Source organism: Vidua macroura, chromosome 3 (assembly GCF_024509145.1).
Source record: "Vidua macroura isolate BioBank_ID:100142 chromosome 3, ASM2450914v1, whole genome shotgun sequence".
NCBI lineage: Eukaryota > Metazoa > Chordata > Aves > Passeriformes > Viduidae > Vidua > Vidua macroura.
This window is the reverse complement of record NC_071573.1, coordinates 13,205,203-13,230,582: the sequence shown is the minus strand read 5'-3', so window position 1 is coordinate 13,230,582 and position 25,380 is coordinate 13,205,203. Positions and strand designations below refer to the sequence as shown.

The window sequence follows — 25,380 nt, the reverse complement described above, 5'->3', positions numbered from 1 at the left end:
GCACTTTTGAGCAGGAAATTGAATGAGGTTTATTATCTGATTCACAAGAACCTCTCTTACAGAACTGCTGTCTAGCTGATTTTTTTTTTTTTTTAATCTTGTAACAGGGCTTTTAATTATGTCTTTCTAGACATGGTAACTTTCACTTGTCCCTATTCAATTGCATTTTATTTTTTCAAATTCAAGGCAGAATTTTATAGCTAAAATCTCCTAGAGTAGTTTAAAGTGGAGTGTCTCCAAGTGAGGTTTTGGGATTGCTTTCTTGATGACATTTTTCAAGTGTTCTGAATTTGCACATTTAGAGCTAACTAATGACCAGAGAAGGAGGGGACTATAAATTAATTAGTGCATACTTGCAGTTTTGTTTTCTAATTCCTTTTAATTAATTTTCTGTTGTTCAACTATGTCATAGTGCTGTGATTGGCTAATGACAATGGTGTCACTCTTCCCAAACTCCTTCTAGGGTGCAGGAACATCTTACCTGATTGGCTTTGACTTCTGTGGCCTTAGTCACTAGCATACTCTCTAGTTTGATCCAGTGGTGCTTTCCTGGAACCAGAAGGAAGCCTGTGATTTATTTGAATAAATTCATGATTCTTGTGTTCTGTTTGTATTGCCACCAGGTTCTTGAATCCATGCAAATTGCAGGGTTTAAATACAGTTCAGAATTAAATTAACAATGTTTTGATTGTGTTACCTGTTTTTTGAAGGAGGTATAATGAAGCTAGTTTCCAATTTGCCTCTTTTGTGATAACTGAGTATCAGTATCAGTCAGTGTCAGCTTTCATATCTTCTTGGTAGTACAATAGAAATATTTATTGCCTCTGTCAAAGTGATGCAAGCAGGGGACCTTTCAGATAAACTGCTACTTGAGATGTTTGCTCCCTGGCTAGAATTAGAAAGCACTGGACAAGTCACTCTTTCAGCCTAGTGCTGCAAAAAATAGTAGTAACACAAAAAGAAAAAAAAAAGACATTGACTTTTGTGCAGATATTTCCACTGGCACTTGACTATTGGAACTGCAGTATCACTGAAACAAATAATGAAGCATGCATCATCAGAAAGTCATCTTTGGATGTTCTATGAGAGGAAATGCCTCCTTTGTGATATAAGGGCACAGCCAGCTACAGCATTTTGGAAAAGTGTGCATAAGCAGAGGCTGATACTGTACAACTTTAGTTCATAGTAAACTTCTTTATAGAACCTTTTAAAAAACGAATGAGAAGAAGTGGGGTATCTCAAGTTTAGCACAGACTTTTCCTTGGAAAAGTGCTGGAATCTTTCAGGCATGCAGGAATTATGACTATTCTCTTGTATGGAAAAAATGGTAAGGACATTTTTGCTGCTGAGCAGTAAACAAAGTGATACACAAACTAATTTGACTTACTACCAAATGAAGCTGTCAACGTCTGTGTTTTCTAATGTGTCTCAAATTCTCTTTGAAGTTTGAGGAAAATTGCTTATTTATGAGCTGTTTAATTTCAAGGAAACTCAAAAGTGTTAGTTGCTAGAACTATTTTTTAACCCCTCCACTCTTGGGGTCTGCTTGGGATGTACTTACTGTTCTGCACCAAGGATGTGTGGTTTGAGACTGAGAGAGGGGAGGTACCGGCTTCTTAGTGGATCTCAGTTAGAAAAGACCCACCAAGAAATGGCTTAATGGAATAGGTGTTTTGAGAAGATAGAATAAAAAGATAAAGATAATGACAAAATCTCCATCCCTTCAGATCCCAGGAATGCTACTTCTGTACATTACCTAGACCTGGGGTGGATTTTCCCACAGCTCAGTGCACTGATCCTGTCCATAGAGTTGTTCTGACCATTTTGGTCATTTGAGCGATTTGTTTTTCTATCTTCATAAAAGAGTGAGTTATAAAGGCATTTGTTGTCAGGCCTTTCTTAGTGAGATTTCAAAAAAAATCAAAACTGTGTGACTCACATCTTTCCTCTGTGCCTCACATCTTTTCTCTGTGCCTCACACTTTCCCTGTGCCTCTCTGTCAATTCTGTTTCACTCCCCTCACCCCTCACGGTACAGGACATATACCTGCTTTTATCTTGGGGTTTTATTACATTTTTATTGTCAGGTTTTTTGTTTCAAATTACCTGGATATTTTGTATAGCAGTGTTTGTCATAATGTTTGTCAGATGCTGAAGGTCAGTCTGATAATTTTTCAGAAAAATCACGTGAAGGCCTATGCTTGGATTTGCTTCTTGATTTGAATCCTACTAATTCAACTTCTTGCAACTGGTAACAGCTCTTCTCACCCCACCCCCTCCCCCAGCATTATGTAAAGTTACACATTCCTTCTCAGTGACTTAGAGCACAAGATGAAGGAGGAGCAGCTGAGGGAGGTGGGGTTGATTAGTCTGGAGAAAAGGAGGCTCAGGGATATAACCTTATGGTTCTGGGCAACTACCTGAGAGCAGATTGTAGTGGGTTGGCCTGTTCTCCAAAATAACAAGTGACAGGATAAAAGGAAAGGCCTCGAGCTGCTCAAGGGGAGAATTGATATTAGGGAAAATGTTGTCACAGAAAGGGATGCCAAACATTGGAACAGGCTGCTCAGGGTGGTGGTGGAGTCACTCTCCTTGGAGGTATTTAAAAGGTGTGCAGATGTGGCATTTAGAGACATGGTTTAGTGGTGGACTTGGCAGTGCTGGGTTAATGGTTGGACCTGAGGATCTTGGCACTCTTTGGTTCTGTGACTTCTCTGTAAATGATAGAATTGATCTATGTGTACCTGTAGTGGTGAATAATGGGCAACCTCCTTGAATAATTTCAAGCTTCCATCAATACATTGTGTCCAGTGAAAATTTTGGACTTGGCTCTTTTGTCTGTTGACTAGATCCGTGTTTTAATTCTAGGTTTGATGAAATAATGTGGAGAGCTCCTTAGTTAGGAGAATTTAGAGAAATTAATTTAATTTTCAATTTTCAGATATTGAAATTTAAAAGGAAGTTTATGCACTCTGTACAGGTGAGGTAGTATAGACCTTCACTTGACATGGTAGAATATTTTCTGTAATAAGCATAATTTGGTTTATGGGAATTGTCATAATGGTTAGGATTTTAGGTTTCTATTGAGGTTTCCTTTGTTAATTGCCTTTTAAAACCTGTCCCCCCCATATAGTTTTTACCTTTGATGCCATTTGCAACTGCAGTATTTCTGTAGTTCTGTTTTGCATTTAAAAAAAAATAGTAGTAGTAAAGCAAAGTAAGTATTCCTGTCCAATTTCACTGATTTCAGGTTCTGCATAAATACTGTCATAATTGCATAGCAGTTTAAGTGCAAACCTGTCTTGCGAGTTGAATCTAGCTGTATGCCTGTTCAAACTTTCTTCTTTTGTTGTCTGTGATGATTTAGGTGGAGAACTTCATTTCCTTCAGATTGGAGGGACCTGCGATGACATCGATGAAGCTGATATACTTGTAGATGGATCCCTTACCAAAAGTGTAGACCAGTCATCAGAAGGCACCAAGCCCTTATCCAACCCTTCTAGTCCAGGCATTACAGGTAAATTGCACACATGTACATGTATCAAAATACTTTTGTCATTTTTGAAAGCTGCATCTGAACATGACTTGCAATTATTTAATTGCAAGCATGCTGCTTGATATTTTTTTTGCTGCCCAAAGTTAGACATACATAGTTGCTGTATGTCTGTCACTGGGTGTGTACAAGCATAACACTTCAGCAGGTCCTGATTTAAAAAAAACAAAACAAAACACTTTGACTTTTTCCAGTCTCTACGTGTGATTTTAAGTGTGGCAGACTGTGTGACCCTGATTTTATTCCTCAAGAGTCAGTCGAAAGAAGGAAGAGATGCTTTTTGTTGTAAGTTTATTTGTAAGCAGTATTACAGCAGTTGCTTTGGGGACTGTATTTCCCCTGCTTCTTCTCTTTTTCACCAAAGAAGCCATTCCTGAAGTCTGAAGATCTCTAGAAAATGAAGTGTTGTACATATGTGAGGGGGAAAAAGTCTATGGCTTTCTTCTGCACCCTTCTTTTGCTAATGGCAAATAAAGCAAAAAAGAACATAGATGTCAAGGATGTGCTTCAATGGATGCATTCCCTTCTCAGCAGAGATAAGTGACTTCCAAGCAAATGGTAACTCTCGCTATCCTGATGAGTCAAATAGATGATCATTACTGTTTAAATTCGGCCAGTACTATACAGGGAAATTCTTTTCCTTTTTTTTATTTTGTTCCCATCCAGCCTTCAGTATAGTCTTGAATATGACTTATTGGATTAAGAAATTGATTTATTTGTGTATAGACTTCAAAGTAACTGTATCTTTAGGTTGTAAACAAGCTGCAGGTCCTCCTTTAAATAGTCATATAATTTAGACGTTGTAATATTGCTTGATCTTGCTCTGTAATGGTTTCCAAAGAGTTGTTTGGTACACAGGAATGATCAGATTAACTGAGTACTATTTTGCTATGGCGTCAAACTGAGTCACTAAAAGCTCTGAGAGAAGCTTAAAAGTCACAAGAAGCCAATGCTGAAATGAGGGCCTGGATTGGAGTTGTTGAAACCAAATGGTTGCAGAACTCTTGAGAATACTAAAGTCAATTACACAGGAGTCTTAGCATATATGAGAATGATTGTCAGGGCTTTGTAAACCTCTTCAGTACTGAGGTTGTCAGTACTTGTGTGGATCATGATCAGCCTTTGATTTATAACATCAGTGTTGCTTCTCTTTTGGTCTTACATGCTAAAATCAGAAAAAGTGTTTTCTTCCACTATTGTCTTAGCATGTTTTTCAGACAGAGACACAGCTCGAGAGGAAGGCTTCTGTTTGGGGAAATGAAGTCCTGCAACAAGCAGAAACTTCTACTCATACATTGTTACTTTATATTGTGGGCTTTGTGTGTTTATTTTTCCCTGTTGTTTGCATTCTAGAATGTGTTTCTTGCATTTTATTTTCTAGCCTGAATTTGCAGCTTGGATGCATATTAAATTTTATTGCTTTAAGAAAAAATAAGTAATTCTTATAGCAATCATAGATTACTATTTCCTTTTAAAGAACTGAGGGTTTTTTGTGGTGAAGTAATCTAAAATAATGCCTTTTTTCAAAGTGAGATAAAAAAGAATATTGGTCTTCCTGTCCATTTTAAAACCAGTTATCAAGTTCGCTGTTTGTCTTGTCATAACACTTTGTTAGAATGTAATAAAATCTTGTAATTTTTAAATGAAGCCAAATATACTTGACAGCAGTGGAAAGTTAAGTCCTTAATTTTTAGTCTTAAGCATTGATTACATGTATGTGGTTGTTGTGAATACTCTGAATTTGGATTTGTTTCTGTTGGAGGAGGAAGGAAAATGAAGCAGAAAAATCCAGTCTGCTCAAAGATAGGCTTGTTGTACAGTTTGAGCAATGATCTCACTTCTCATTGCAGTGTCATCCAGCTAATGAGGTTCACGTTTGGCAGTTAAAAAAGTGAAGATCTTTGCTATATTATTGAAATTCAATTTCTAAAGCATTTCTGATTTCTTTGGCATTTTCCTGCCTCTGAAATTGAAAAGTAGAAATTATTATAGTTGCAATGAGAGTGAATTTATTACTTGTCCAAGTGCCTCACCTCCAAGTCAACCTGGATTGTTTTTCAAGATACTCTCTAAGTTTAGGTTTTGCAGCGAGGGTGGTATTTGTGTTGGTGTATTATTATCTCCTCACCTCGAGTGGTGACAGTAGTAGTCAGGCAGCAAATTTCTTCTTTTGAAGCCCATGATTTCTTTACAAGTAAAAGCTTTTCCTTCAAAACACATTTTTAAGAGAAAATGCTCAAAATACTAGAAAATATACATGTCTTAATTTCCCTCAAGTTTGCTTGGTGGGAGTCCTTTGGTTGGTTGAGTTTTGTTTGGGGTTTTCTTGTTTTGGTTTGGGTTTTTTTTGTCTGTTTTTGGTTTAGTTTGGGGTTTTTTGGTTGGTTGGGGATTTTGTATGTCTGAGGAAATCTGATTATCAATTTTTGGTTTCAGTTGCGGTTCCTCTAGGTATTTGACTTCCTGGGATATTTTTGTTTTCAGTACTTCAATTAATGCCCTTGTTTCCTTGGTACAAGGCCTAAATATAAAGACAAGAAGACAAAATAGTTGTCAAGGCCCAGTGTCTTTTAAGTGCTTAACATAAAACATGTTGTTTTTCACTTACCCCTCTTTTAAAGTAAATTGGGAGTAAAACTTCAACAGCGTTCTAGTAATCCACCATAAAACAAGTCAATATTGATAACAAGGGGCCAAAGTAATGTTTTAAACAGTGATAAAAATGCCTAGTAATTCTGTATGTCTGTTTTCATGAAATATTTTTTTTATCTGAGTCAGTAGGGATATTAAAAAAATGTTTAATCAGCTTTACATCTTCAAAGTATAGCTGGCTAATTACTTATTCCTGATGCCTCTGGCTGAATTCCAGACAGCATGCTCAGAGCTCTCAGTATTTAGAAAATTTATTCCAAGTGAACTGCCTTCAAAGGATACAGGCTTCAAGGCTGGGATGTTTGGTTGCTTGTGTTGGGTTTTTTTTGTAGTTGTTTTTTGTTGTTTGTTCTGGGTGGTGCTTTGGGGGGGGGGGTGTAGAATTTATTACTCTTTTTTAACTAAAAAACCTTCATACGACTTGTAGTTCATTTTGCCTGTAGCAGTTCTGATATATTTCAAACGATTTTTAATAGGATGTTCTGGAAAAAATATCTATGTAGTAATGAATGTATGTGCTGTAATTATTCAGGAGTTGATCTTTTGGTGGACCAGCCATTCTCCCTTGAGACACTGACATCCCTGGTGGAACTGACCCGTTTTGAAACCTTGACACCACGGTTTTCAGCCACTGTCCCTCCCTGTTGGGTGGAAGTCCAGCAGGAGCAGCAGCAGAGGCGGCACCCTCAGCATCTGCACCAGCAGCACCATGGGGATGCAGCTCAGCACACTCGGACTTGGAAGCTACAGACGGACAGGTACGTAGGGAAACAGTGCATGAGGAAATGTGTGCATTGCTTCACTAGTTAGTGTAGCTGTACAACCACAAATTTCATGCCATTTAATTGTTTTTAACTAGTGTACAAGTTTAAGAACATGTGTTTGCAAAGATGATAATCCCCATTTGGCAGTTTGCATTATAGGTGTTGATGAAATTGCCAGAGGCATTTTAGTGGACCTTGAAACAAATTGAAAAGTCAGGTTTTGAATTGGTGGAGTTTTATTTGCCAAATGTGGTCATAACATGGCATAAATAGACAATCACATTTGCCAGAATTAGAGATATTCTTGATACTTTCTGTAGAAGTCTGATTCACCCTTCTTATGTATACACACATTTTTCGTACATTATTTAATCAGAAAATGCAACTGTGGGTGCCAGTGTGACTAATTAGTTGTCCTAAATTAAATCATATTGTAATTTACTTTAAAAAATGAAGGTAGAATTTGGTTTTATGTCTATTCAAGTTAAATCTTTATGTATGAAACATTTAAGCTGCTCCAGAGCCTTTGTAGTGCTAAAGTTTAGTCAGTATCTTCATTGAAATGAACTGCACCAACATGGTATGTGTAGCAGGACTTAGTTTTTTACACGTGACATGAGAATTTGGAATTCCTCTGGGATCCTAAATACTACTACAGCAGTGTTGCAGTCTCCTTGAAGGACTGCTTAAAACCTACCTGAAGTAGCTTTGTGTAGTTTTTTTTGTGAAAAATGCTTGAGAAACACAATGTAGATAGAAATATTTTTTGTTTTATTAAGGGATGTGTGTAAGATACTACAGGATTTTTAGGTCATCTAAACATCTGTTCCACTGATGTGTAACATTTGGATTGTCATGCAGACTTGAAATAGCCATACAATGAAAATAATGAAATGGCCAAAGGGTGCTAGGCAATCTAGAGGTCATGTGTGGGGCAAAAAAAGCATGTCATATAAACAGCTGAAAGATAGCATGTGATAATGAAGCATTCCAGGTGGGAAAACATGTAATAGATGCAGGCGTTTCCAGGGCTGACACGTAACAGGAGTTGGACTTGCTTCAAATAAATATTCATAAGCTACAGTTGAAAACTTGCAATGCATTATAGGCTTTAAAGCCTTTATTTATCTTGTGGTTTTGCACTGTGCAAGTCAAATATTCTGTATGTAGCAAGTGGAAGGGAGGTGGTTCCTTGCAAAATAACTTCCAGTTAAAACTATTGATTATCCAAATGTGTTCAGCAACGGTTGAAAAGTAAAAAGCTATCAATATGAAGTTACAATTAAGCAAGCAGTGAAGGTTATAGCTGTTAATTGGAAGGGGATAAGTGGAAAATTAACTTATGATTATTGTTTCATTAGAGGAAAAGAATTATGCCTGCTGCTAAATAAAACAGGATTGTAAAGAGGAAAAGTTAGAAGTTTTGGTTTAGTACTGGAAATCTTTGACAGCTGCTATATGACTCATGATGAAAATTGAATTACAGTCCCTTTGTTCTTAGGGTAGAGTCTTAAGATTGAAAGCCATGTTAGCTCTTAAGTAAAAGTTACATGGGAAGAATAACTGATTGATTTCTGGGTTATTTTTTTGGTCTTTAGTATAAGGTTCCTTTTATCTCTTTTTATCACTTTTTGAGTGCCTCATACTGATACCTATCACGATGTGGGGTTATAGTGTTAGATGGATGAGTAATGCAATTTGATATGGTAATTATTTTGTTTCTCAAATAGATAGAAAGAGATAATCCTGTAACTGTATTTTAGAAAATGGCATTATATTACAATCCTAATTTGTTATTTTAAAAAGACTGTGCACAAAGGAAAAAGAAAAGCAGAGTCTGATTTTCCTTGCGAATTATCTAAATATCAGTATTGTCCCCTCAGGTGTAATGTAACTGAAATGTTAAATTAGGTTAATTCTTTTAAAAGAGAGGTAGATGAATTCCTAATATGCATGGATAAAACAGTGACATCTGAGTTTCCTGGCTTTATCTCAAATTTATGTTGGATATATTCATCTTACGGAGACTTCTTTGAAAATATATGAAAGAAGGAAGAGCTAGATAGTGATGTTCAGTTGTAGTGGAAGATCAGACAATGCAGAGTTCTAGAAAAGGAATGAATAAGTGTGTTGGAAAATATCTTGTAGTTGAGAATGATGGTATATTGGTGCTTAGAACACAGCACGGGTTGAATGTTTTTCTTTAGGAAGATGCTATAGATTTAGAAGGGTTTCAAAGGTAGAAGAGTTCCTAAAAGACTTTGCATTCGGTTATCAATTTGGGATAGATATGCTAATATATGAGAAAATAACAAGTAAATTAATTTGTTTGCTACTTTGAAACTTTGCACATGAATAAAGGATGTACTTAAAGCAACTGGTGAGATATTAAATGAAAGCTTTAAAGGGGAGTCTTTTAACTAATGACAATTAGATTGTGAAGTTTATTGTCAGAGGTATAAGAAGGTCTCTTAACTGCTGGATTAATGTGAGACCTTCATGGAGATTCTTTATTCCATATGAGCTTATTGAGCATCTGCTACTCAATTCTGTCAAAAATAGATTTCTAGGGGAGACAAATAACAGTTGTAATTCACTATGGCTGTGTGCATTGTATGCAACACATAGACTACAAAACACTGCTGCAGGCAGAGTGGTTTATTATTCATTTCTGGGTTTGTACCAGATCTTTAACTAAAACTGGATGAGCAGAATATTACTTTTTGTTTCAGAAGTCTGGCTCCTTTGAGTGTCTTACTTAGTCCATGCTTTGCATGACATGAAACCTCCCCACCCCCCCCCCCCCCCCAACATCTGTTTGGCACTGGATTATGTGTTCCCCAAGCTAGAGGAAAGGCATGAGTTATTCTAAATATTTACTGTTACAGGTACTAACAGAGGTTTTAGGGTTTTTCCCCCCGAGCAGTGGGATAAATTTTCATTATATTTTATTTACCTGTGTTCTTTGTAAAGTTAGCTGAAAATTCTTCACTGTGCCTTCTTGAATCATAACCACAATTTCCTTTTCAAAATCTCTGCTTTTCTATGCTGCTAGCTGTGGAAAGCTGGCATGCCATTTCATTACTTGTACCTGAAATCTCTTTTAAGTTGTATTACATGTGCCTGAAGGAGATCTGGCCATCAGGGATATTACTGAGAAGAAATAAATATATTTGCACCATTCCTTAATCTATTTTAAAATGGTTTTCTGCACAATACTTTATGTGTAGCATGCTATTGAAGTTAAAATACCTATTTGTGAATTAGATATTAGAAAGATGTCTCAAAAATATTTATAGCAGCATACTCAGTTTCTTAGTGTTCTCAGTTATACAGCTAAATAAGTATATCAAAGTTACTTTTAAAAAAAATATTTACTGCTAAATTAAGGAGATCAAGAAGTTCAGTTAGTTTTAAAAACGTACATGAACAGGAAAATTGACACAAAATTAGTTTTATTTTCATTGCTCTTTGGTTTGAACTATGTTTTGCAAACCCCAGTGTATCAAACAATGGAATCATCGAGGGGTACTTGTCTCAAGTTTAGACTTTCAGTGTAAACCAAACTTGTCTTCAAAACAAAAATGTGACTTAATAAAAGAAAGCTGCACCCTTTTGCACAGCCCAGCCTTCTGAGTGTGCACCTGGTAAGAGGCACTTTTCATCCTGTATGAATTATCAAATGTGCTTTAAAAATACTTTGAAAATAGTATTTTGAGTCTCCTATATGTTGATTTTGTACCACTGGAAAGTGACATTGTTAAGTGTTAAACAATGGATAAGGGCAACTTGAAAGAAATTACAAGGTAGGTACCTCTAATCATTCTTTCATACGCTTCACTAATTGATAGATCTTCTTGTAGTGTTGTGTTTGGTTTTTTATCCTTGTACCTTTTTTTCCATGGAAATAAGTGACTGGTATTTATAGTAATATGGAAACGATACTGCGATAAAGGTAATGGGGAATCTTTCCACTTCTGCTTTTATGTAAACATTGCTTCTCCCTGTCATATCAATTGTCAGCTAACGCAAAACAAGTTTTTCTTCTTGTTAAAGAGAGTGTACATAGATGCAGAATGGAGTGGGTGATGCTGCCTGCGTGATGGGAATTTTCTCTGTACACTGGGTCATTGTCTTCTTTTTTCCTGACAGCAACAGCTGGGATGAGCATGTCTTTGAACTAGTTCTACCAAAAGCCTGTATGGTTGGACATGTGGACTTCAAATTTGTTTTGAATTCAAACATCACAAACATTCCCCAGATTCAAGTGACTTTACTGAAAAATAAAGCTCCAGGCTTAGGGAAAGTCAATGGTAAGAAAGAAATAGGTTATCTTTCAAAACATTATTTATTTTCTCTAATTCATTATTCTCTGTGATGTATATCAGAAAAATTGCTTGTAATTGTGTAAGTGTTTCACTTTCACTGATTTATTTTGTTTCCCAGTATCATGGGCTCTTTTCAGTTATGCTTGAATGTATATGGGGGAGACAAACTGGGTAAACAGTTTCAAAATCTTGACATTTATGCAAATAAAAGTACATAGCTCAAAAAGACTGAATTCACTTATAATTCTGTACTGCATTGATCCTACAGTCATTAAAAATAAATTGTCAATTGTAAATCGTCGTGGAGATTGACTGATTAAACAAATGATGCTCTTTTAAGATCTTGATATACTAAATTATTCCAAGTCATAGAAGAAGATTACTTGCCAGTGAGAAAATAGCAAGGCGTTTTGTGATGGAAGTAAAAACTCCCGTGGTTTCCTTGAAAATTCTCTCATCATTTGGCTCATTGACTAAGCTATGTGAAAGCTGCAGCATGATTTCACCTTCTACTCCTTGCAGCCTTGACAGAGTAGACCAAAGTTAGGAATGCTCGTGCCTTGGGAAGACTCCTATCTGGACTCTGCATCTTACTAGCTCTCAGGGAACCTGTGAGGGGGTAGCATAAGTTGAAAAGTCAGTTCTTTGATGTGAAAGTACCTCCACTGGGATTTTCCTGTGGTGAGAGCATTTGTTTCATGTCCTGCTGCCTTGTCTGCTAGGTGTGGAAGGTATTACATGCTGCACCTCCTTTTATTGAGGCATTAATTGCTTATCTTTATCTGGCCACTTCTTTTTCCAAAGCTTCTGGGAACTGGCTATTTCAGAGAAATCTTGCTGTCAGATATTATTAAATTCCTTGATAGATATAAATTTTGTTGAGGAAAACAGCAAGCATGATCATAAAAGCCCTTTTTCCCTCTTATTCCTATTTTTTTCAATTGCTTGGTAAGACCATCCCACTTAAACACAAGAGTAACAGTAAATTTCAAAAAGGAATATAGACATTTCAAAGATCATTAACATTCTTTCATAAAACTTCACTCTGTAACATCCCCCAGTTTTTAACAACAAAATATGTGTGCTGGAGATACTCTCTTAAATACTGTAAACTGGTTGTAAACCCAAGAAGAAAATACTCTAATAATACATACTAATACATAGTAATGCTGTTTGAGAAATGCCTATTCTTGTAGGGTTCAAGATGGTTTAGATTTAACAGAAGTGCTAGCTGTGACTGCAGGACAGCAGTCAACAGGTGTTCTATCAGTTTCTTCAATTTTTTTAATCCTTGCTGTAAAAACTAAATTTTAACATGTAGAAGGAATTTGTTCTATCAAAGAAAAAGCCAGAACAGGTTGTCCATGTTTCTCTCCTGAATGGAACCTTTGTTTTCAGCATTATTTCAGTCCATTTGTAGTTCTGGATGTCAGAATTAACCTGAAAATCTTCACTTATGGAACAAAACAATAGAAGAAAAGCTATACTCTTTTCCTTAATGCTTCAATTTTAAACACTTCTGAGCAAACACTTCCATGAGTTGGTAATTCCTTGGAGACAGTTGTGAACTAAATTGCCAGAGCTCTCTGTGAATGCTTTTCAGCAGAGCATACTGATCAGAAGACATGACAGAGCTCTTCCATAAAATGACATTTCACTTCCTTGCATGCAATATACTGGAATTCGCTTTTTTCTGTTACAAGGTAGAAAAGGCATCAAATGGGGGGTCAGGCAGTCTGGAAATGTCTGGGGAATGGGAGAGCACCTTCAAGGCAGCCTTGGCAAAGTCCTTTTTTATTCAGTAGGATTGGAGATCCACAACTAACCAGCATCTTCTCCAAGTGTAACTGCATTGCAGTTGTTTCCTTCCCTTTTTCAATTTCTTGAGTTTTGGAGAAGAACTTTAGTGACATTTGCCTTTTTTTCTATGCAGTATTGAATAAAATAAAATAGGACACTAATGATTTCATTATAAGGGAAGACAAAGCTAGGTAATTTATATCTGTGATAGATCTTAACCAAAATGTTCCAGTACTAGAGAGAAGTAATATTCAACATTGTTTGATGGCTCTTAGAAATGTATAAAAACCCCAGACCGAAATTCTATTAACTCCCCCCTCAACTTCTCTCCTTCCATGGGGAGAGAAAGGACCTAAAATTTTAAGATAATGAGATGTAGGGAAGATGTGCAGGGCATAGTTTATTCAGTCATTTTTTTGTATGACAGGAGCCCTGGAAACAGTTAAATATGTAGTGTGTAGTAATGGGAAGGCCAGAGGCATAATTCTTCCGGTTGGGAATTAATGGTTTTGGTCTGGCAGTTAATTTACTGTATATGCTTCTCGTTAATTTGCTTGCATGTCCTCTTCATCTATAATTCATGTGCTCCATTTAATTGGAAAAGGGCCTGTGTTTAAGTATTACCAAAATAATGTTTGATGTTCAGCAGGAGCAATCCAGTTATTTAAAGTTTAAATTACCAGACTTTCAGTATTGGAATCTAATTGCTTTGGAGTAATCTGCAGTTGATTATTAGGGGAAAAGAATTTGGGCAGTGTTAAAACAAAACAGGTTCTTTACAGGTCATTCAAAAATACTATTGTTTTAACTATTTGCTGCAATTTCAATCCATATGAAAAACATGGCTTTGTATAATTGTGGGATTGTATTAGAAATACTGCTGTGAGCAGAAAGTTGATAATTTTGCGATGAAAACTACCACTTCTGTTTTTCCTGAGCCTTGAACAGTGTTTGAAATCATGCTAATATTTTTATTTCCAGAAGCAGCAGTAGATAGACAAATTGCATTTCCTTTATCTCCAGCTCATAATATAGAAGTGGAGAGAAATGGAAAACCAGGACTGGTGGAATTCAGCGAAGAAATGCAGTATATGGATGTAGAGGAACCACAATGTAAGTTTTGTTGATCTTGTTATATACTTCAGTTAGAATAGGACCTTGCTTTTTTCTTGTTTTAATGATAAATTTGAATTCCTCTGCAAAAATTTATCAAACATTAAAATAGACTAATTTCTCAGCTGTCTTCAAAGTTATTTTTCTTTCTTACCTGTTTGCTGTATGAATTGAAAGTTCAACACAAACACACCAGAAATGTTCTAAGCTTCTAGAGAGGTTTGGTGCTTACAAGCAGATTAATGTTTATTTGAAGTTAGAAATCAAGTAGATTGACCTTTCAAATTTAAATTGCTAGCCTGTTTCAGCAGTATTTTACTTTTTCTTTGGCTAGTTTTAGTATAATTTTTCTTTGCATACTTGGCTTTTATAGAGATTGCTGCAGTAAACCAATAAGGAACAGAGTGTAAAGAATTCATAAATAAGTGACATCACACTGTGCCTGTTTTTGTAACTTTGTTGTTAACTAGCACTCTTCCACAAAATGTCTTAGACTGTGAAAAGCAATGAGTGGGTCTGAGTGAGGAGAGCTGCAGACTAAAATTTGTCAGTTGGAATGACTCAGTTCTAGAGCGATGGTTCTTTTACTTGGTCCTTTCAACAGTCTTACTTTACACCTTCTTTGCTCTCACGTAATCGACCTTATCTAGAGCATGACTGTCAAGGTCCTTTCCAAGCCAAACCATTCTATGATTCTGACTCCAAGAAAGGAGAGGGTACAAAGGATGAGGGGAAGGATCAAAGGGGTGATAAAAGTGCTGAAAGGAGGTGTTTCATGCTGAGAAAGCAGCAGCAGATAAGTGAAGATGATTTCAATAATTTGTATATCCCATAAAAGAAACAAAGGCATCCTTGTTTTAAATTTATTACTTGTTTTGTTTTTAAACAGTGCTGTCCTGCTTCAATTATGACCCAGTAAGGATTGTGGCTCTGTATATATTGATTCTTTATTTTATCAGTTGTGTATTTTATGGCTTTTGTAAGCCAGTCAAGATGTATATTAATCCACGTAATGCAACTGAAAATGGTTTTAAAACTGGTTTTAAAATGGTTTCAAATCAATTGATTTCATTGGAAAATGTCTAAAAGTGAACTTCAAGTCTTTTTTTATGTAAAGTTATATGTATTTAGTGATCAGAGTTTGACATGGTGCATTTTTAATCCTTGCAAATTATCAGATTTTATGACTTAATTATGGCTAATTCAGACCCATATTATTCATGTTTTTGTAAGGTCTTAGATTGTGTCCATTTCTGGAAGAACACAAGGAAGATATACTTTGTGGTCCGGTATGGCTGGCTACTGGACTTGATCTATCAGGACATGCTGGAATGTTGACACTAACAAGTCCAAAGCTTGTTAAAGGTAAACCAGTTTATTATGCTATTTGCATGAAACCTGTATGACTGAAGTGCATCTCGTACTTCTGAAGTCAGACATAGGTTTGTTATTTATTTGTACATTCAGAAATTCTGCTGTATGCCACCATAGTGAGTTGCTGTTTACAATGGATTACAAACTACTGTCATTAACATCGTTGATCTGTTTACAACCTGCAGTCTGTTTAAACTGTGCAAATTCTCCCCCCTCCCTTTTTCTTCTCCACTTTTAGGCATGGCTGGTGGCAAATATCGTTCATTTTTAATTCATGTCAAAGCAGTGAATGACAGAGGAACAGAAGAAATCTGCAATGGTGGCATTAGACCAGTGGTTAGAATACCTCCTTTAAAACCTCAGACGAACAAGGGCCATTCACTTGCTTCATTGTTGGCAAAAGTTGCAGCAGGCAAGGTAATGAATATCCAAGGAAGATAGGTTTGGTAGTTGTAGACTTGGTATGATTCATATCATCTGAAAATGAAGCAGCTGTTAGCAGAATTAAGATCCATTAAAAACTACTTTCTAAAGAGGTGACACTGTGTTGACACCTTCAAGAATTAGAGTTCAACATTTCTAAGTTGTTTCTTTTGTGCAGATTGAATTGAAAAGGTCTGTTCTGCCACTTTCACATTCTGAGCACTTGTTTTTGAAACTTCTGTTCCCTTGAGTATTTTCAGTCGTTGATAGGTCCTATCCTTCTGTGAAGATGTGTGTGTGTGTGTGCGTGTGTATTGTTCTATATTAAAGCAATTAGTGAATAAAAATGGGGGTTTTTGGTACAGTGCTCAAACTGAGAGATTTTAGCAAACTGCATTTCACTGAACAAGGTATAAAAAGAAATCAGAACCAATGTGATTTATGAATGTTATTTTTTCCAAAAATATAAGGAAAAGCCATCTAGTAAAATCGAAGCCACTACTTCTTCAAGAAAATCAGATAATCTGCGAGGCTGTGACTTACTTCAAGAAGTCTCTGTTACAATTCGAAGATTTAAAAAAACTTCCATTTCAAAGGAAAGGTTAGTAGGTGTTTTTTAATTCTGAAGAAATACTAGCTTTAGTTATGCTTCTCATCAAAAGCTTAGTTCTTGAAATAGCTCAGGTCAAGATACTGTTTCAAGTTGTTATTTCATAAGCTTATTTTGTATGAAAAATCCTGTAAATTGCAAGTAAGAGGGCACTATGCTGTGAAAGTCGTGGTGGAATAACACCATGCATGAAATTTTATGTTGAGTGTGTTTTTTTTGCCTGACTTCAAAAGGCAAATGTAAATAAGTTTTCTTGGTAAAACAGAATTTTTTTAAAGGAAGCATCTTCCCTTTCTATTTCCACATTGCCTTGTTGCTTACAGCCGAAATTATATTATTTGTCAAAAAGTTTAGAATCAAGTTTAGCTAACAAAGAAGTGGTTGAAGTCTTTGGTTTGGTACTGCAGACCTAGATGCAGGTAATACAGTATTTGAAGTGTATTACCAGCTGCCACCCTGCAGTGGTGGCACTGACTGTAATGGGCTTAAAGCGTTCAACGAGGCTGCAAAGAGGTATGTGCAAACAGTTGATAAAAGTTCTGTAGATGGTGAAAATTTGTTTAGGTTTAGAAGTTGCTAGACAAGTTAATGGGGGGAAAAACTTCATAGAAGTTTGCTAGATGTATTGTAATGTAGGAAGTTCTGTGAGTAGAAAATAGGATGATTGGAAATGTGTGCACAGAAAGTATTGCATATGCTTGTGTACTGCTTTTACTTTCATCTAGGATTCTCTTTTTTTGCTGCTCCTAAGACAGGATACAAAGCTGGAGAATGGCCATATTGGATAATTCTGGTTTTCTTTCCTTCCCCTCCTCCCTAGAGTTCAACGGTGTGCAATGTTACAGTTTTCAGAGTTCCATGAGAAGCTGCTCACCACTCTTTGCAAGAAGACAGAGGATGGTCTGACTACAGAACATGCTCAGAGTCTTGTACTCGACACACTTTGTTGGTTGGCCGGAGTATATTCAAATGGCCCTGGCAGGTAAGGGAGGAATTATGTTCAAATTATCATGGCTGTTTCTCAGTATCAGTTTGCTATAAAAAAATAGTTTTATATTATTCTCTAAGGCCTGCAACTTGTTTTCACAGCTCAAAGGAAGGAAATGACAGTTTGCTTTCTAAAACACGTAAATGTGTTTCTGATATTATACGCGTTTGCTTCTTTGAAGCTGGGCGGAGCATAGCTCACAAATGTGCACGATTTCTTGCACTATGCATCAGGTCAGTGCTAATTATTTGCATATATTTCTTTTTCTTTATTTCTGTTTTACATGTATTTTGGGGATTTGCATGCATTCTGAACTGAACGTTTTGTTATTGTTTGACGTTAAATTCATAAAGCAACAAGATCTGGTAGATGTTCTGTTCAGGAAATATGTGTTTAGGGTATGACTGCAAAGAACACCAGTCTTTCAACTTCATCTCCTGAGGGAGATTTTATCCTTCATTCATTTTAACATTCATTAAATGTTAAAGTGTCTGTGGTTTGTTTTTTTTTTTTTTTTTTGTAGCAATGGCAGGTGTGACCCGAGTCAACAAGGGTTTGGATCAGTTCTTCTGAAGGCTTTACTTGACAATATGCCTCTTTTGCCTGCTGCTGCCACAGGTGGTACGTATACAGTGTTTCTTGTCGTAAATATACATGGTGCATTTGTTGTTGATGCTGAGTTGTGTTGAACTCTCTTGTGAAATTAGAATGAGGTAATTGTTCAGTTAATACAAAATGCTTCTTGGAGTGGTCTGGTCATGAAGTAGAAATTTGCAGTTGGTGGAATTTTAAGTAAATAAGCTTGCTTAAACCAGAGCATGAAGGCTGACATTTTTTAAGAGCTTAAGTAAGTTTTCTAAGAATTCTGAAAGATGTTTAGCAACAACAGATTCTGTTGACATAAGTGACAGTCAGGATAGTCTATTATTTTTTAAAATTAGGAGATAGTCAGGAAACTTGACTATCCAAATTATGTCCAACTAGCAATCCACTTCTGATTCTTCTGCACTACAAGGAAATTTTAACTAACTTAAATTTCTTTGTTACCTATATTGCAGTGTAACAGTCTCTTAGCACCTTGTTGAAGCATCTGGAGTGCCAGATGGAATGGGAAGATGACTTCACCCTTGTATTTTGGGTGGCAAGGCCTGCTTTTCACACTAGGACACTGTTGAATTTTTTCTAGCTTGGCATCACCAATGAGTCTTACAGAAAAATTAGTTTGCATTCCAAAAGGCTTGTTGTACTACCACCCAGGTCAAAACACATAAAACAGTGCTACAGAGGGTATGGAATGCACAGGGAGAGAAGGAGAAGGAGGAAGCTGAGATTTGTGTTTCTGTACAGAAACACAAATGCTGTGCTCCCAGAAATGATTTGTTTGAAAGCAGTGCCTCCAGGAAACACAGACTAAGGAGACAGTAACCAGAACGATAAGATGAAAGAGTTGGCTCTGGTGTATGGCTTGGCTTTGATGAGATTGGAACCCCTAGCCAAGCACCTTAATATATCAAGATCATTTTGATTGTTGTGAGCAGGAGGAATGAAGGAAGTGTGCAAAGCTGTCTCTTGGGAACCCTTTTTTTCCTTTAATTATATGTTAGTTGATAAGAGAATTGGAAGTACTCTAGAAACTTATGGTTGCAGAATGAATCTTAATTGAAACCTCTCAAGAAAGGGGAAGGGGTAGAGTATCTCCTAGTCTGTATTCAGACCATTAGATAATTATCACTTCTGTTAATTTTCCTTTAAAGTATGCTTTCTCATCTAAAAACTTATATCATATTTCATCTGAAATAATTTTTTTTAATGCAGGATCTGTGTATTGGTATTTTGTATTGCTGAACTATGTAAAAGATGAAGACTTGGCAGGATGCAGCACAGCTTGTGCATCATTGCTGACTGCTGTGTCCCGGCAGCTGCAGGATCGCCTAACACCAATGGAAGCGTTACTTCAAACAAGGTACTAAGATATGTGGTTGTTGTAAACTTAATAAAAACAAGTCTAGGAACCTTCTAATGCCATCCTTTGGTGTTCTGAAAAAGGTTGTGTGTTACACTTTGCTGTATTTGAGCAAGAATTAATTTGCTAAAGTTCTGGAAGACCATTTTAACTTGTGCGAAATTAAAGTTGAATTTAATTGCTGTGTCACATTTTAAATTAGCAAATGTGTATCATGGTGTTTGAAGTCTGTGCAATCCTTAAGTTAGTATTTATGATTTTTAGTGTAAGGACTAACATAGCCTGTCATATTTTGACTCTTGGAAGGAATTAAGTATATTGAATAGTTTGGCACAGTGCTTCACAAAGCTATAGTCTTTCAGTAGGTGGACAATACATTTGACATATTTCTTCCAAAGGCCACATTCTAAGTGTACAGACCTGAGTAATTTACTGGGAATGTGGATTCTTCTTTTAAATTACATACCAATGTAATTTAGGACTGTGATGTTTCATCTTCTACATATTGAACTGATTGGCCATTTAGCTTTGGATTTACATGATATGAAAAGGAAATTTCTGGTGGTTCAGTTGTGTAGCAGTTTCCAAAGCTGCATTGTGGTGAAGGAAAAATGCTGCTGTTTGACATATCTTTCAGTTGTGGTTTGGATGCAAGAGCTTTCCTCAAAGCAAGATCAAGATAGAAAAGTTTTGGTGGAGGTTAGTTCAGAATTTTCAGATAAAATTGAAAATGTAATAGAAAATGTAGTTAGGGAAGGTGTAGAGGAGGGAGGATATCTGTTGACTTTTGGTTTTGTTTTTAAAGAACTATAATTCCAAAATACTACTTCAAACCTTGGCGTTACACTTAGATCCTTATCCTGGTGTCTACTGCATTCCTTTGCTTAGTTGTTAATTTATTTCACCACCTAATCAGTTGATTAGAAGACTTATTCCAGCAATAGAAATGGTATCTGGAAAAATTTAGAATTTTGAAAAATTAAGTGAATTTAACCAAATGGAGGAGAAAAATGTGAAAATTACACTTGATATGAGAATGGCACCTTTCTGTGGGAATTGAGTTGTTCCTTCATATAAATTGCTTCCAAGTACTTTCTTTAAACAGCATATCTAAAATGGAAGGTTTTCCTCCTTTCCATTTGCCCACTTTTGAATTTGGTACATGTGACATTTCAGATCACCTTCTGGTGAGCACGTGCTGTCTGCATGACAAGGGAAGATTTCTGAAGTGAGCCCACTCTTGGTGCCCTTCAAGCTTAGATTTTCTAGAATGTTTCTAGATGGTGTTTTAGTGATTTTCTTATTAAAACTTAATTTGCTTTCTCTTTTAACTCCATAATCCCATAAGTAGTTTAAGAGTAGCAGCACATCTCTTATTTGATTACAACAGCTCTCTAACAAGGACTGACAATTTCTTGATTTAGTTTGCTAATTCAGGCAAAATTTGTGGGCCTTTCTTTCATATGTCTGTGGATCGAGAGAATGCTGTCAATTTTGGATTTTGGTTTTTGTGTTGGTTTTTTAAAGAGAAATTAGTAGGCAGCCATAGCTTTCCCCTTTTTTCCTTCCCTTTCCCCAAATTGTATTCTATATTTTTTGTGTACATTTGTGTTGCAGAATATATACTATTGTGTTTTTTCTCTTCATCCTTGGTCGCAGATGCAATAGGCTAACATCTGGTGATCAGCTAAAAGCAGATGTCTAATTAATGGATCTGCACATTCATGGGAGAATAATACTCATTTTACTATCATGTACTGCAATAAATCAAGTAAAATTTGCAAGGATAAGGCCAGTAGGGTGTGTTACATGATTTGCAGTTCATAAACCAACAAAAAAGGCATTTTAGATAGGATTTTCGACTGTCTTACAAAAAAACAGGTTTGTTTTGTCTCTAGCAAATCTGAAAAAATTTCTCCAGCCTGTTCTTGAAAGTACCAGATTCATGTAGTCATGGAGTTAAATTGTTTAAAATATTGTAAGGTGTTACATGGCTTAATTATTGTTATCATTCGCACTTGAACTGTCTCCTGCTCTCATCTAATCCTGCTCTCCTACTGCAATTAAAGCATTTCAGTGCTTGTGTCATCCCCACACTGCCACTGGAGAGCAGTTTCTTTCATTCTAAACAAATTCTGGATGTCTGGAGTGTATTTGTATCTTAATTTTATTCTCCAGATCTGTAGACATTCTTAAAGCATTTCCTTCAGCTTCTTTGGTCCTTGTCTTCCTTGTGTTGTGATACACAAAATTTTACACATTATTCTAGTTGAGAGCTCTGATGAATGAAACAGAAGAGGCATTTCACATAGTTTATGTTCATTGCTGCACAGATGAATAAGGTGATTGATGAGTTTTTACATTACGTTCTTGATTTAGTCTTTGGGGTTTTTTTGATGTACCATTATATCCTTTTGTGAAAAGGATTGCTACTGAAGCTTAAAACAGTAAATCTGATCATTCCTGCTGAAGAACAGGTAAAATGCACTATGCTTATGGAAATAAATATGGGTTGGACAGAATAAATTAAATCCTCTGCAGTATGTTCAAATTCTACTCTACAATGCTCTTGCAGATTTTTGACATTTTATCACTGGTTTACTTAATAAATCAAATTCTTTATTTAAAACATGTAAGTAATGAGTGTTAGTGTTGAGCTGACCTGATTTATTGAATATTTAAATCTGATATCTAAAGCAGGCTGTGAAGGTACAGCACTGAATTTTGTCTGAGCATTTTTGTGTGTTTTATTAGCCACTTTACAGGAGCATGTTGTCTTGGCTGGTGTGCAAAAAAAGGTCAGGCAGCAAACACATCACTCTTGTCAGATGTGCAGGATGCACTGGTCCTGTCTAATGCATGCTTGTAAAGAGCAACCAAGTCTATCCTGTGTTGTTCTGAGTATAAAGTCATTTAAAATTTGCTACCTTGTAAGTAACTTGGGTGGGAAATGTAATGTTAAATGGGTTGATCTGTAATTTTCAGATCTGCTCTTTTGTAAGATCGTTCATAATTTTCTGATAATTACAGTCATAGTATTGTGTGGTCAAAAGCACTGACCCCAGGTAATGTGGGAACATTTTGACAATCAGAGAAGTCTAGAGTCTGTTTTTACCTTGTTGCTGATGTTGTATTCATGTAGACATTTACACTTTTGTGATTACTTAATCAAAAAAGCCATTTAAACATTCCAGCCTTCTCAGCATGTTGGGGGTTTTTACCTCAGCCGGTAAAGAAAAGAGAAACTGCTCAGAGGCAGAGGGAAAAGGGGGTGGAAGAACTTACTGCCCTTGCTAGCATGTTCGTGGAAATATTTCAGATTTCTTCTATCTCTTGCCAAAGTGCAGAGTGTTATGTTTCTCACTTTTGTATCTACAGAGATGCATTCTTTCTTTCTACTCTGGCTTAGTAATTTAGCTAGATTTCCTTTTTTTTCCTCTTTTCAGTTGCTGGTAATAGGTATTGTTAAACACTAAAAAAAAAACCCAAAACAAAAAAAACCCTCTTCCAAACAAAACCACAAATTAACAAAAAACCCACTGATTTTGATATGACTTTGGAGTTTCCTTTTTCTTGGCTTATAAAACCCTAATTGATTTGGGACCACTTTGAGTGATGGTGCTTTTTTTTTCCCTCCATCACTGCCAGAGTAAATGTTATAAGTTTTCTTCAGTTGAGATATTTATCACAAGTGTTAATTGGTATGCCTAGCAGCATTTCCTTTTTTAATTCTTACTTCAGCTGGAAGAACAAGCTGAGGTGGAATTTCTTCTGCTGTTTTGAAACAGTACTGTGTTTTTATTGACTTCAGACTAATGCCTCATTTACCGTGTCTTGCTGTGGCTCATTGTCTAAGGCTTGTAGTTCTGTTTTCATGCCTAGTGTGATTGTGTGTCATGTTTCCAGGACAATTTTACATCTTCAAAACTCTTAAGTAGCAAAGAGTTACTTACTTAGCATTACAAGCAGTTTGAAAATGCTATACAATAAATAATTTTAATGAAGTATAAGCAAGTGATAATTTCTAAGATGTGTCAAATGAATGAGCAGAAGAGTTTGGAATATAATAAATCCTGATGGTAAAATACTTGGCCTTTTACTGTAAATAATTTTATATGCGTTCTTATTGTGTGAATGGTGCTGTTTGTCTTATTTGCAGATATGGATTATACAGTTCACCTTTTGATCCAGTTCTTTTTGATTTGGAAATATGTGGCTCTTCTTGTAAAAATGTATACAACAGCAGTATTGGAGTACAGTCAGATGAAATTGATTTGTCTGATGTTCTATCAGGTATGTATGTTTAGCAGTGATTGATTGTGGTGGAATTGGTAAATATTATAGTGTTTTCTTTTAGTGAAGATGTGATTTTATACTTTCCAACCAAGCTGAAGTCCAAGGTATTCTCTTGCTCATGGTATCTTTTACATTTCCTGTGGCCTTAGGACAGCAAGAAAAAACCTCTTTCTGGAATCTATTATTTTCTTATCCTGTAGAATATCTCTGGGTAGAGATTAAACAGAAAGGCTGCTCTCATTCCCTGGGTCAGTCATCTAGGAATCATCTGTCACCTCTTTCAAGTAGCTTCCATGAAGTGTGTTATTATTCATTTAGGCTAGCAACACACATAGGCCGAGACAACTATGGATTTTTTTGAAGTTGGGAAGCTGTCATATGGCATTCTTCTACTTAAATATAAAGGTTTAATGAGGTATTTTTTCTGTTTTAAAGGAGTTAAAATACCTTAAAAGCATATTTGTGTCTTATCTTCTCAGGTTAATTCATAAGTGAATGTTTAGGCCCTGCAATGTCCTAAAGAACCAGATAATTTCTACCTGTGAGGAAATTCTTTTCATAGCAAGTGTCTTCATCAGTCATAGTGACCTCTTTCCTTCTCTTGTATGCTATTGTCTTTCTCCTTCCTATCCCTTCCTCCATACAACTCTGTGAATTTGTTTGGATATTGATTAATAGTCTTGGTTCTATACTAAATTCGTGTATGATCTTAGTTGTTCTGGCAGTTTTTTCCTCTTCTTTTCCAGTAACATCAATTTATTTTTGCAAGCTAATTTGTTTTCAGTGTAGAAAGAATAGAGCATCCATATATAATTTCACTCTGGAATTAAGAAAGTTATACTACGCTTCTGTCACAGTTGACAATTTGACTTACTAATATGCTCTCTTCAGATTTGACAGTAAATAGACTTCCATATATATTGAGGATGTGATAATGTTAAGATATTTCTTCTACAACATTAACTAATAAAATATGTGCATTATATTTAGTTGTCCCTTTTGACACTTCATGAGTTGACATGTCACTGTCAAGAAAACATTGGCTGACTGTGCAGATACATGTTTCTCTTTCAGGAAATGGGAAAATAAGTAGCTGTGCAGCTGCTGAAGGTAGTTTTACTTCCCTTACTGGACTTCTGGAAGTTGAACCTCTGCACTTTACCTGTGTTTCAACAAGTGATGGAACTAGAATAGAAAGGGACGATGCAAGTACGTTTACTGGTATATACAATTTTTTATTTTTTCTACTTAGCATAGTTCCATAATACTTTTTTAATTGACCATAATGGCACTGTTTGACAAACTGATTGCTTGTAGTTTTGCAAGTGTTGAAATGTTTTGTCTGTGGTTTGTTTTTTCTTAAATAATTTCTATATGTGATGTTAAACTTCTTGGATCTTAGCAAACAAAGTGGATGTAAAAAATACTTGAATCCATTTGTTTCTATTGGAGAGTATAAATGTGCAAGCTTGCATCTTTACCTTACTACCTTTTGTAGTGGAAGAATTCCAGAGCAA

The 25,380-nt window shown here is 35.9% G+C and overlaps 1 protein-coding gene across 6 annotated transcripts in view; it reads left to right on the top strand.

The window, feature by feature from the left end:
• BIRC6 (baculoviral IAP repeat containing 6) overlaps window positions 1-25,380 on the top strand; it is a 173,445-nt gene that overhangs the window by 32,511 nt on the left and 115,554 nt on the right. For 3 of the 6 annotated variants that reach the window (XM_053972191.1, XM_053972190.1, XM_053972185.1), the window contains exons 11-23: window positions 3,367-3,516; window positions 6,737-6,962; window positions 11,121-11,281; window positions 14,078-14,209; window positions 15,443-15,574; window positions 15,822-16,000; window positions 16,477-16,607; window positions 17,437-17,598; window positions 17,685-17,837; window positions 18,128-18,225; window positions 19,420-19,567; window positions 23,727-23,860; window positions 24,938-25,084. In XM_053972191.1, coding sequence (XP_053828166.1) covers window positions 3,367-3,516; window positions 6,737-6,962; window positions 11,121-11,281; window positions 14,078-14,209; window positions 15,443-15,574; window positions 15,822-16,000; window positions 16,477-16,607; window positions 17,437-17,598; window positions 17,685-17,837; window positions 18,128-18,225; window positions 19,420-19,567; window positions 23,727-23,860; window positions 24,938-25,084 — 1,953 coding nt within the window. The remainder of the gene's footprint in view (window positions 1-3,366; window positions 3,517-6,736; window positions 6,963-11,120; window positions 11,282-14,077; window positions 14,210-15,442; window positions 15,575-15,821; window positions 16,001-16,476; window positions 16,608-17,436; window positions 17,599-17,684; window positions 17,838-18,127; window positions 18,226-19,419; window positions 19,568-23,726; window positions 23,861-24,937; window positions 25,085-25,380) is intronic. The other 3 variants (XM_053972189.1, XM_053972187.1, XM_053972188.1) reach the window with 3 other exon arrangements.